This window comes from Prionailurus bengalensis, chromosome D1 (genome assembly GCF_016509475.1).
Source record: "Prionailurus bengalensis isolate Pbe53 chromosome D1, Fcat_Pben_1.1_paternal_pri, whole genome shotgun sequence".
In the NCBI taxonomy this organism is placed as follows: domain Eukaryota; kingdom Metazoa; phylum Chordata; class Mammalia; order Carnivora; family Felidae; genus Prionailurus; species Prionailurus bengalensis.
In genome coordinates this window covers 71432830-71446092 of record NC_057346.1, presented here as the reverse complement: position 1 = coordinate 71446092, position 13263 = coordinate 71432830, and the positions used below count along the sequence as shown (strand labels likewise).

Genomic DNA, 13263 nt, shown 5'->3' with positions numbered 1-13263 from the left:
TTTAACATTGTTTTACAGTTTTCAGTGTACAGGTCTTACACTCTTGTTAAATTTGTTGCAAAGTATTTTACTCTTTTTAATGCTAACTGTATATAGAATTATTTTAATTTCACTTTGCATTGTTCATTGCTAGTATACAGAAATACAACTGATTTCTGCCTAGAGATCTTGTATCCTGACACACTGATAAACTTCTTTATTGGCTGTAATAGATTTTAATGAATTTCTTCAGATTTCATAAATATATGACGTTATATGCAAATATACTTTTACCTCTTCCTTTTATTCCTTCTTAGCTAATTGCTATGGCTAGAACCTCCAATCCAATATTGAGTAGAAGTAGCAATTTTAATTATTAAAATCATTTTATATTTTCATTTTATAATTTCTAGTTCTATTTTCTCTGATGAGATACTATTGTCATACTCAAATACTCTTGAAATGGTTTCTGCTACAACTTTAAACATATTTATAATAGGAGATTTAAAGTCATTGTGTGCTAAGTCCAAACTCCAAGCCCCGTCGGGCAAATTTTCTGTTGGCTGTTTTGCTTTGTATGCATGGCAAAAATTTGCTTGTGTATTTCATTTTTTTTGTTGTTGAAAACTGAACATTATATTTTAACAGTTCTGGCATCAGATCCCTCCCACTTCCAAGGTTTGTTATGTTGCTGATTTATGTTTGTTTTCTTGTTTCTGATTGTTGAATGACTTTCCTGGACTAATTATGTAGATTCCGTTTTCTCTGAGGTGTGTAGCCACTGAGTTCTTTGCTGGTTTTTTTTTTTTTTTCCTTTAAGTTCTTGATTTATATTTTAAGCTTGACTTCCTGCAAGTCACCCATGGGTCAGTATAATTTTGTGGTCAGCGAATGGTGTGTCAGAACATTTCTTTAAATGTTTTGCCTACACGTCATCTGTAGGAGGGAATGTTTGAAAAGATACACCTTCAAACTTCAGTTTATGAAACGGCCTTAGATTTCACATCTCACTTGTGAGAGCCTCTAGGTCAGCTACAGATAAGTGACTAGGGCGTTCTCCTTTCCCAGATCTTTCCTATGCACACGCACATCCTGGTACAGGATCCTGAGATCTTCAGGAATCTGTCAGACACTTTCAAATTCCCTATGGTCATCTAGTAGTATCCAGGATTTCCTTTTAAATTCTCAGGCAGCTCTTGTTTACCACAAGTGAAATAACAGCCTTAGGCGGTCACAATGTTGGCTGGCATAGGGTTTGTTTTTTAGAAAGCTGAGCTCCGAGTCAAATCAAATACCCACAACACTTCAGGAACAGAGATTTTCCAAGGAGCTTTAAGTTTATATTAAGTTTGGGCAAAGTATTTACTGTCCTCTTGGGGGAGTTTCAAAAGAGGTCAGATCTCTCTGATGGCTGCAATGCTATTGGCTTTTAGCAATAATGCCACTGAGGGAGAAAGCTGGGAACGGATAGTTCCCAAATAAAATGCCACAGAACCCATCGTCTTACCAGGGTTCAATAGTCTGTCTTGTACAGAGGACTTCTAGTTTTTTCTCAGGCTTGTGTTAGTTTCCAGAGTTCTGAAATGGCTCAGTTTCATTTTTTTTTTAATGTTTATTCATTTTTGAGAGACAGAGAGTACGAGCAAGGGAGGTGCAGAGCAAGAGGGGACAGAGGATCCAAAGTGGGCTCTGCACCAACAGCACAGAGCCCAATGCAGAGCTCAAACTCACGAACCGTGAGATCATGACCTGAGCCGAAGCTGGATGTTTGAATGACTAAGCCTCCCAGGTACCCCTGAATTTCACTTTTTTTGCCCCTATTTTTGTTATTTTAGCAGGAGAGTGAGTTTACAGAAATATTCTCTCTGCCATTCCTGAATGAGTCTCTATATGTGATATTAATACTTTGAAACTCATTGAGACTTGTTTCATAGTCTGACAAATGGTCTACTGTTATCAATCTTGTGTGTATTCTTTGAAGTAATTTTTTTTAAAAATTTATTTATTTTTGAGACAGAGAGCACAAACGGGGGAGGGTCAGAGAGAGAGGGAGAAACAGAATCTGAAACAGGCTCCAGGCTCTGAGCTGTCAGCACAGAGCCTGATGCGGGGCTTGAACTCACGAACCGTGAGATCATGACCTGAGCTGAAGTCAGACACCCAACCAACTGAGCCACCCAGGCGCCCCATTGTGTGTATTCTTTGAAAAAATATTCATCCTGGCTGAATGTAGTGTTTTACAGTCAGGTCAGTTAATTCATAGTGTTCTAATCTTTCTTATATCTATACTAACGTTTTGGTCTGCTTATTCTACTAGTTAATGAGAATAGTGAGTTAAAATCTCCAAATATTAATATAAATTTGTCTATTTCCCCCCTTTAGTTCTGTCATTTTTTGGTTCATGTATATTATTGCTATGAGATCAGAAGTAACTGTGTCCTTATATAAAGACTGGGTGTCTTGTAAAGAACATATGCTTGAGTCTTGTGTTGTTAACTGTCTGACAATCTTTGTCTTTTAACTGGAGTGTATTTTCACTTTTTGTTGAAAACTGAATATTTTTAAAATATACTTAACAACTTTAGCAGATCCCTCCTCCCCTGCCGACAAAATGTATATTCAATGTAATGTAGTCTGTTTAATCCACTATCTTGCTATTTATTTTTCAGTTGTTCCTTCTTTTTCTCTTTTATTTTCTCTTTTCTTGGATTCTTCTGGGTTATTCAAGTTTTTTAAAAAATCATGCCACTGTTACCTCCTATGATTGTTTTTTACTTATACCTTTTTTTAAAAATTCTTTTAATTGTCACTCTGTATATTACAATGTGCGTCTTTGAAGTATTAGTTTCTCTCAAACTTAAAACTTTTTACTACTTTTCAATCATTGCTAGTACATTACAAATTCATTTACCCTTCTCCCACCCTTTATATGCCATTGTTATGATACATTTGACTCCTTCATATATTACGCATGCAACAAGGAAGTGATTATTGTCGTTGTTATTTCTAAGTTACATCCAAGTTAGTTAGCATATAGTGCAACAATATTTTCAGTAGATTCCAGTGATTCATCCCTTATGTATAACACCCAGCACTCATCCCAACAAGTTCCCTCCTTAATGCCCCTTACCCATTTAGCCCATCCCCCACTCACAGTTTGTTTTCTGTATTTAAGAGTCTCTTATGTTTTGTCTCCGTTTTTATATTCTTTTGCTTCCTTTCCCTTATATTCATCTGTTTTGTATCTTAAATTCTTCATATAAGTGAAATCATCTGATATTTGTCTTTCTCTGACTGACTTGTTTCACTTAGCATAATACCCTCTACTTCGTGGTATTGCAAATGGCAAGATTTCATTCTTTTTGATTGTCGAGTAATATTCCATTGTGTATGTATGCATGTTATGTATATGTATATGTATATGTATATGTATATGTATATACACCACATATTTTTTATGCATTCATCTGTCAATGAACATCTGGGCCCTTTCCACACTTTGACTATTGTTGACAGTGCTGCTATAAACATTGGGGTGCATGTGCCCCTCAAAACAGCACAACTGTATCCTTTGGATATACACCTAGTAGTGTAATTGCTGGGTCCATTATTATTGTTTTTAACCAACGTTCACTTATATTCACTCAATTTAGGCTTATTAGAGCTTTTTATTCATTCCTATCATTCTGTGCTTCAATCTGGATCATTTTCCTCCTACCTAAACTACTATCTTTGCTGGATCTTAGTAGTGCAGGCCTATTAGCAATAAATTCTATCAGCTTTTGTTTGTATGAAAAAATATTATTTCAATTTAATTTTTAAAATGTATTTTCATTGGGGCGCATGGGTGGCTCAGTTGGTTAAGGGTCCAACTTGAGTTTAGGTCATGATCTTGCGGTTCATGAATTTGAGCCCCTTGCTGGGCTCTGTGCTAACAACTCGGACCCTGGAGCCTGCTTCAGATTCTGTGTGTGTGTGTGTGTGTGTGTGTGTCTCTCTCTGCCCTTCCCCAGCTCATACTCTGTCCCTCTCTCTCTCTCTCTCAAAAATAAATAAACATTAAAAAAATTTTTAAAGATATTTTCATTGATAAAGAATTCCAGGTTGGCATTTTTCTGGTTTTTTTTTCAATACTTTTAATATGCCATTCTATGTCTTTGAGTTCATACTTGGTATTATAGAATCACTGAATATTACTGTTGTTCCCTGAAAAATAACCTCTTTTACTTGGTTGCTTTTGAAATTTTTCTTGTTGTATAATTCAGGGGGTTTGCCTGAAATCCCTATGATTTTATCTATCTTCTTGGGGTTCACCAAGTTTCAGGGATTTGCTAATTCCCTTACTATTTTGGAAAATTATTCTGCCCTATTGTTTCTCTCCTCCCCTTTTGAGTCTTCATTTACACAGAACCATTAATTGTGCCTTAAATGACTCTTAAATGTTGTTCTGTTACTTAGGCTCATAAACGTTAAAGGCTCTTATGTCTTCTGTTATGTAATACCTTTCTTTATCTCTGATAAGTTTCTTTGCTTAGAAATCTGCTCTGGCCGAAATTTATATATCTTATACCTGCTTTCTTTTGATTAGTGTTAATGTGGTGTATTTTTCTCCATCCATTTACTTTGAATTTTTATGTGTCTTTACATTTAAAGTGGGTTTCTTATAGATAATATATATTTAGGTCATGTTTTTTGATCTACTTTAACAATAGACATCTTTTTTTATATGTATTTATTTTTGAGAGAGAGAGAGAGAGTGAGTGGGGGAGGTGCACAGAAAGAAAGAGGGAGGCAGAGGATCCAAAGCGGGCTCTGTGCTGACAGCCCCCAGTGCGGGGCTCCAACCCATCAACCATGAGATCATGACCTGAGCTGAAGTCAGACTCTTAACCGACTGAGCCATGCAGGCGCCCCCAACAATATAGGTGTTTTAATTAGTACATTTAGACCACTGGTGTTCAGAATGATTACTGATACAGTTGGATTAACATCTATCATATCTATTACTGTTTTCTATTTGTTGTCCTTGTTCTTTGTTCCTATTTTTGTTTTCTACTCTTCTTCTGTTTTTGTGGTTTTGAGAATTTTTATCATTCGACTTTCTCTCTTTTCTCAGAATATCAGTTATACTTCTTTTTCAATTTTTAATGGTTGCCCTAGAGTTTGCAATATACATTTTACATCTAACCCAAGTTCACTTCCAAATAACATTACACCACTTCACAGATACCTTATAATTATGAGTACCTTATGATAGTAAAATAACCCCAATTCCTCTGTCCCTTGTATCATTGCTGTCATTCATTTATATATATGCATATATACACATACATAAAATACACATATGCACATATAATTGAATACATTGTTGCTATCATTATTCTAAACTACTATCTGTTAGATCAAATAAAAAGAAAAATAAAAGCTTTTAATTTTACCTTCACTTACGCCTTCTTCAGTGCTCTTCCTTTCTTTATGTAGATCTGAGTTTCTGACCTACACTACTATTCTTCTCTTTAGAGAACTTCTTTTAACATTTCTTGTACATCAGGTCTGCTGGCAACAAGTTCCCTCAACTTTTGTCTGAAAAAGTCTTTACTTTCCTTCACTTTTGGAGGATAATTTCAAAGGGTACAGAATTCTAGGTTGATGTTCTTTTGTTTTTTTTTCCTCACAATACTTTAAATGTTTCATTCTACTCACATGGTTTCTGAGGAGAAGTTTCATGTCATTATTATTTTGTTCTTTTATATGTAAGATGTTTTTTTTTTTCCTTCTGGCTTCTTTAATGATTTTTTTTTCATCTTTAAATTTCTGTAATTTGAAAACAATATGCCTAGGTATTGTTCTTTTGGTATTTATCCTGTTTGGTGTTCTGTGAGCTTCCTGGATCTATGGTTTGGTGTCTGATACTAATTTGAGACGATTCTCGGTCATTATTGTTTCAAATATTTCTTCTATTCCTTCTCTCTTTTTTTTTTAATTAAAAAATTTTTGATATGAAATTTATTGTCAAATTTGTTTCCATACAACACCCAGTGCTCATCCCAACAGGTGCCCTCCTCAATGCCCATCACCCACCCCCCTCTCCCTCCCACCCCCCACCAACCCTCAGTTTATTCTCAGTTTTTAAGAGTCTCTTATGGTTTGGCTCCCTCCCTCTCTAACTTTTTTTTCCTTCCCCTCCCCCACAGTCTTCTGTTAAGTTTCTCAGGATCCACATAAGAGTGAAAACATATGATCTTTCTCTGTATGACTTCCTTCTCACTTTCTTCTCTTTCTGGTATTCCTTTTGTATTTGCCCCACAGTCCTTGGGTATTTGATTCTGCTTTTTCAATCTTTGTTCTCTTTGTTTTTCAGTTTTGAAGATTTCTCATGCTCAAGCTAAGACAGTCTTTCCTCAGTTGCATCCAGCCTACTGATGAGCCTGTTAAAGGCACTCTTCATTTCTGTTACAATGCTTTTTATCAAGAGCGTTTATTTTTGTTTTGTTATTTTAGGACTTCCACCTCTCTGCTTACACTGCCCATCCATTCTTGCATGTTGTCTACTTAATCAATTAGAGCCCTTGGCATACTAATCATAGTTGTTTTAAATTCCTAATCTGGTAATTCCAACATCCCTATCTGATTCTGATAAATTTCTGTCTATCCAAATTGTGTCTTTCACCTTTTGGTATGCCTTACCATTTTAAGAAGTGCCAGGACATACCTGGTAAAAGAAGCTACCGTAAATAGGTCTTTAATAATGGTGCTGAGGTGTGAGGGGAGGAAGTGTTCTATAGTCCTGTGATCAGGTCTCAGTCTTTCAGTGTGAATCTGGATCTGCAACTATTCAGGTTAGTTTAGGTAGTTCTATATTTTATCCCTGAATTCCTAGTGCCTAACAAAGTACCTGGTATATAGTGGCTGTTTAAAAAGTGTTTATGAATGAATGAGCAAAGAGTCAATTAATGCTCAATCCAAATTGCTTAGTCATGTTAATTTACAACATATAAATGGCATTCAAAACCAGCTCTAAATGTATAATGAGAAAATTCTGTAGTACCATGTACTTTGAGACCTCCCACATTTAAATCATAAAGAATGATTTCTTACCAGCTCTTCTTAGACCTATATGGTGAGTTAGGGATACGGAAGATGACCTTTGCTTCGGCATTGTCAGTAGATTTGAACTTAAAGGTCCATTTAGATAGGATCCTTGACTAAAAGGGAAAGATAACAAAGTAAGAATGTTAAAGCCATGGGAAATTTCCTCTTTTTTTTATTCATGGTCTTCAGTTCAACTAGGAAATACCTGCTTATACAGAATTTAGACATCTATCTAGTTGCTTAAAGGCCTAAAGCAGGAGCCAGCAAATGTTTTCTATAAAGGACCAAGTAGTAAATAAATACTTTTAGCTTCGCAGGCCACAAGGTCTCCACTGCAACTACTTAACTCTGCCATTGCAGCATAAAAGCAGCCACAGATAATAATAAATACAACTGTGTTTCAATATAATTTAATTTGCAAAAACAGCTATGGACCACATTAGGTCCACAGGCTGTAGTTTGCTGAACCCTGGTATAAAGCAGGTTATCAATATCATCTGGAGGACTTCTTAGAACACAGACTGCTAGTTCTACCTCCAGGGTTTCTGATTCAGTAGGTCTGGCGTAGGGCCAGTAATCTGCATTTCTAATAAGTTCACAGATGATGCTGACATTGCTGGGTCCAGGGACCTCACTGAGAATCACTGGCTAACATATACAGTTTTCACTCTCTTCTGTTCCCTCTCTTCACAGATATCGATTACCCCCTAACTCAGTCATTTCCTATAACTGAAATATTTACTATAGGTTTTAGGGCTCTTATAAAGAAATTAAATGTAGGTTGGCAATCACACAGTACAGCCATGCGATGTATAAAATGCAACTTAAAATAAAATATATTTGAAAGCTTCCCAGTGCCAAGCGTGTAGCAAGGACACCATAAATTTTACCTTCTTTTTCTTCAATATTCACCGTTTTCTTTTGTCAGTAAACTCCTGGTGAGGGCACGTGGACACAGGCTCCAGGGCAGATCTAGATTCTCTCCTTCTCACTCGGTACTTTTTAGTACAGCCCAAGTTCTCAATAAGCTCTTCCCCAACTGCTTCATCTTTCCTGCACCTCCCTACCCATTACTGCAGGAAGGCCCATTTCTTCTGTGACTTAAAGGTTTTGGTTCATGTCTCCATTACAAATTCATCCACAATGTATTATAATTTCACTGCTTACAGATTCTTTTCCCTCATTAATTTGTGATTCTTTTTAGGGGCTATAAAGACGTATCTCTGCATTGACAGTGGAGATAGCACAGTGCCTGATAAACGTGTTCAACAGTTATTTGCAGAATAAGTGAATGCTCTTTTCTTTAGGTTCCTAGTCTCAATTTTTTAGAGAACAGGTCACTTTTGCTCCCCAACTCTGAGTGGATGGACTCTTTTTCTTTTACCAACTCCTGCCTTGAGCCTCTCCTTGGACCTTTTTCTAAAATCTAGTTTCTTCTATATCCCCAAGGGAGAAAAAAAAATCTGTACTATAGAAACATAAGGCATGTAAAATTAGTTAGAACCATTTCACTAAAACTTCCTTGTTGACATTAACAAAAATTATAACAAAAGCACTATTTTGAGTATTTATTATGTACCATTCATTGTTTTATGTCATTTACATACTTTATCTTTTCTAGTCTCCTATATGACAGACAAGGAAACTGAGGCTTGAAGAGGCTAAGTAATGTCCCCCAATTCATACAGCTAAAATTCACAGTGGCAGAACTAAAATTCAATCTCCAATTTCTTTGACTCTAAATGGAGAAAGCATTTACTCTCTACCTATTTTTAAAAAACGTTTATTTTGAGAGAAAAAGAGAAAGCACACGTGCGAGCAAGGGAGAGGCAGAGAGAGAGGGAGACGAAGAATCTGAAGAAGGCTCCATATCCTTAGTGCAGAGCCCAGCATGAGGCTTGAACTCACGAACCATGAGATCATGACCGGAGCTGGAACCAAGAGTCTGACACTCAACTGACTGAGCCATCAGGTGCCCCTCTACCTGTATTTTTAAAAGGTCTTCCCAGGGGCGCCTGGGTGGCTCAGTCGGTTGAGCATCCGACTTTGGCTCAGGTCATGATCTCATGGTTCATGAGTTTGAGCCCCACATTGGGCTCTGTGCTGACAGCTCAGAGCCTAGAGCCTGCTTCGGATTCTGTGTGTCCTTCTCCCTCTCTGCCCCTCCCCCGCTCATGCTCTGTCTCTCAAAAATAAATATATGTTAAAAAAAGTTTTTTAATTAAAAGGTCTTCCCACACCTTCCACAAAATAATTCTCATTCTATCTTGGTGTGTTTCTCCATCTGTAAAATTAGAGTTTTAGAAGTAAGGAGTTTTAAATTAACATCCAGCTGTTGGAGTCTATCATATTTTATTCTCAAGCCAGTAGTAATGATGATTTGTTGATGATGTCACAAAAAGAGACAATATTCAAATAATACCACCCAATAAACTCATGTCCCTGCTAATGCTCAATCATTCTTTGTATTTGAGTACTCCTTGCTTATGCGTGGAGTTGGGGAGATTGAGAAAGGGCAGTAACAGTACCGCTCAGGGCAATATTCAACCAAAAATTTGTGTGCTCTACTGAAATTTACTTTCTGGTTAATATTCAAAACAAAGATAGGACTTTTTCCTTTTAAAAACAGACCCACTGCACTGTTCCATAGCTTTCTACCTTGATCCAGGGCCTTCTAATAATTGAAGTATACCATACGTTCAGTTAGCTGTTCAGAATTGAGAGGTACAGGTCAAATTACAAGTTTTCACCTACTTCCAGAATTGTCTCATTAATTCCTAGCCTCAAACCAGATAAATATACACTCCAATGAGATTACATAAAACAATCCTGAAGAAAACAGGGGACAAGAAGGATAGGAGTCCCAAAGATTATCAATAGTTGGTAGGAGGATGATTAAAGTCAGACTTAGGAATCATTACAAAAGAATGCCAAAAGTTATGGTCACAGAGTTAAGTGATATGTTAAGAATTGATTTTCAGATAACCCATGCCAATTACCTTGGTAAGATTTATATCAATGTGTGTGTGTGTGTGTGTGTGTGTGTGTGTGTGTGAGAGAGAGAGAGAGAGAGAAACAGAGAGACAGAGAGAGAGAGAGAGAGAGAGAAGCAGCAACTATATAAACTTGTTGGCTGTATGATGTCTATATTTGGAGCTATTAAGAAACTGAGTGAGGGGAGACCATTCGCCCTCTTGAATCTCTGTAGTTCAAATAGGGTCCAGGCACTGGTATAAATCCCTAATAAATTATGAGACACAGAATTGAGAAGCTGGTTCCCTAGTACATTATTTAGGAAATATAGTTCCTAACAAGTTATTAGATTTAATTACAGAGAAGTTATGGAGACAAATGATGAATAGGGGACTAGGTTAAAGGCAAATCTCTTTAGTGTAGAGTAACTATAGTTGATAGTCCATGCAGTTTTGGGACATGACTTGCCTATTTTTCCCCAGGGAAAGTCTGTTGAAAGAAAGTGAGCTGTGGGGGCACCTGGGTGGCTCAGTCTGTTAAGCGTTTGACTCTTGATTTTGGCTCAGGTCATGATCTCACAGTTTGTGAGATCGAGTCCCACGTTGGGCTCTGCACTGACATTGTGGAGCCTGCTTGGGGTCTTCTCTCTCCCTCTCTGTCTGCCCCTCCTCTGTTCATACGTGCTCAAATAGAAATAAACTTAAAAAAAAATTTTTTTTAAAAGGAAGGGAGCTGTGAGGTCTGAATATGTGTTCTGTTTGTCCACAGGGAGGGCTGGGTCCTAGCAGTCAGTCCAAAGATACAAGTTTAGCCATTTTTTAACCATAGCTACTAATACTGGAACTCAGAGATGCATAATCCAATTGTCAGCTAACCCACATTTCCTGGAACTTCCTGACCAGCGAACCTTCATCCTAGGTCTGAAACTTAAGCAGAAGTCACCATCAACCATCACAATATAATACGAACACCTTACTCCTGCAAGATGCTTGTTAGGCAGCTGTTTATCTTCAAGATCCATTTTACTGCAATCCCAAACTCATCACAGTAATCAAGCAGGCCTCAGAAGAGCAGTAATGACTAACACATGGTTGAAAGTGAAAGTGCCATGAAAGGCAAAGAAAAGGTGTTAAGGAGATTCAGAGGTGAAACAGATTGCTTCTCCTTGGAAACTGAGGGAGGAGGGTATCAGGGTGTTATTCTTAAGAGGTCACATCTGAGCCCAATCTTGAACGCTGTAGAAGCATGAGGCCGAGAAGACCTGTTCAAGGTAGAGAGAACAACTGCAGGAGTGTTGTGGGGAGCATAGAAGCGGAGGAACAGAGAGAATAGCAAATAGTTAAGCTTGACTGGAATTTCAGATAAATAGAGGAAGATGGACATATTTTGGTTTTGTAAAACAATGGCCCTCTTAATTAAAATCTGAAGTCCTTTAACAGGTGAACTTTAAGAGGTGAAGTCTTGAGGGCAGGTAATGCAGTGGCTGCTCAAACGTGACTAGCCCTTCTTCCTGGTGGTTTTCTTCCCTTGGATTCTGTTTATCACAGCTACTGTACAGTTTATAACACTTCACTTTTTTCTCCAGACAAAGCATGAAGAAAAGCAAAATTAAATCCTATATTACTCTGCACTCAAACAAGGTGGGGCTGCAAACTGTAATCCAACTCAATTTTCAAATGTGTTAGACAAAAAACGAAATTATCAGGAAAGTTCAAGGAAGAGTCTAACAGGAGTCACATGCCTGTTGTTTTCACCTAGAGAGCTTTCCAAGTCACTCTTCTGGTCACGTTTTTTGCAAGACTGCTCCTATCTTTCACATTGTTTCATTTTTGCAAGTAAGGGTGCAGCTTTGTCATGAGGGAATAACAGGGTTTCAGATCCCAGGCTAGGAAGTTGGGCACTATTCTACAGGCATCCGTTAAGGGTCAAAAAACTTAATGATCAGAAAAACTGTATAATCAAGGTTTCATTTAAGGAAGAATTGTCGTGGAAGGGTAGGAGATGGAACAGGCAGTGAAGGATATTAGAAATGGAAAGGTCAATTAAGAGGAAAATTCAGGAGCGCCTGGAGGGCTCAGTTGGTTAAGCCACCGACTTCAGCTCAGGTCATGATCCTGCAGTTTGTGAGTTCGAGCCCCGCGTCGGGCTCTGTGCTGACAGCTCAGAGCCTGGAGCCTGCTTCGGATTCTGTGTCTCCCTCTCTACCCCTCCCCTGCTCACACTGTGTCTGTCTCTCAATGATAAATAAATGTTTACAAAACAAGAGAGGATAATTCAATAGCCCATGTAAAGAGATACAAAGCATGAAACAGTATAAAGTGATAAAGGAGAAGAGGGAACAGAAAGGAAAAGAGACACAGAGACAGACCTGACAACAGGTATCTACAGGACAAGGTAAGAGGATGCAAACACCAAGTTTTCTAGCTAAATCCATTTTCTAAAGCAACCACTAAGTGAGAGGGTAGCAGCATTGTGTCAGGAAATGAGGGCAGAAAAACAGTAACATGAAAACGTTACTGGAGAGATGAGATGAGAAATTTGGTTTTGGTCACAGCTTTAGGGAATGAGAGGTTCAATACTGGAATCATGTTGAAAGCATAGTCAGAGTCATTTAAAATCACAGTCAGAGAAGCTAGCATCAAAATCCAAAGCTGTGTTCAAATCAAGATTCAAAAATGTAGGACATGTGGGGTGCGCCTGGGTGGCTCAGTAGGTTAAGCGTCTGACTCTTGATTTCGGTTCAAGTCATGATCTCACAGTTTGTGAGATGGGGCCCTGCACTGGGCTCTGTGCTGACAGCACAGAGCCTGCTTAAGATTCTCTCCCTCCCTCTCTGCACCTTCCCGACTTGCTCTCTCTCTCTCTCAAAATAAATAAATAAACTTTTAAAAAAATCTTTAAATTTAGAAAAAAAATGTAGGATATGTGACCTCAGTTCTAGAGTATTCCAGCAAAGTCAAAATGAATGCCTTGTGATTCTGGATTCACATGTCTATTCGGTTTGAGCTACTAAAGCCTAAAGGTTCCTGAACAAGAAATTACCATACATGAAAGACTGATAGCTATGCTATCTATCTAATATGATTGCCATACATATTACCACCAATTACTTTATTCTCCAAGTTTCTAAATCTTTCGTGAGGCACATGGCTTTGTTTTAATGAGAGTTAAGTAATTACATTGAATCTGCGTACGTTTACCTCTTTTATGAACATTTCT

General features: G+C 37.7%; 1 protein-coding gene across 1 annotated transcript in view; it reads right to left on the bottom strand.

The window, feature by feature from the left end:
• Window positions 1–13263, bottom strand: part of PDE3B (phosphodiesterase 3B) — a 172952-nt gene that overhangs the window by 40930 nt on the left and 118759 nt on the right. The window contains exon 5 of the mRNA XM_043580732.1: window positions 7078–7184. Within this exon, the coding sequence (XP_043436667.1) occupies window positions 7078–7184 (107 nt within the window). The remainder of the gene's footprint in view (window positions 1–7077; window positions 7185–13263) is intronic.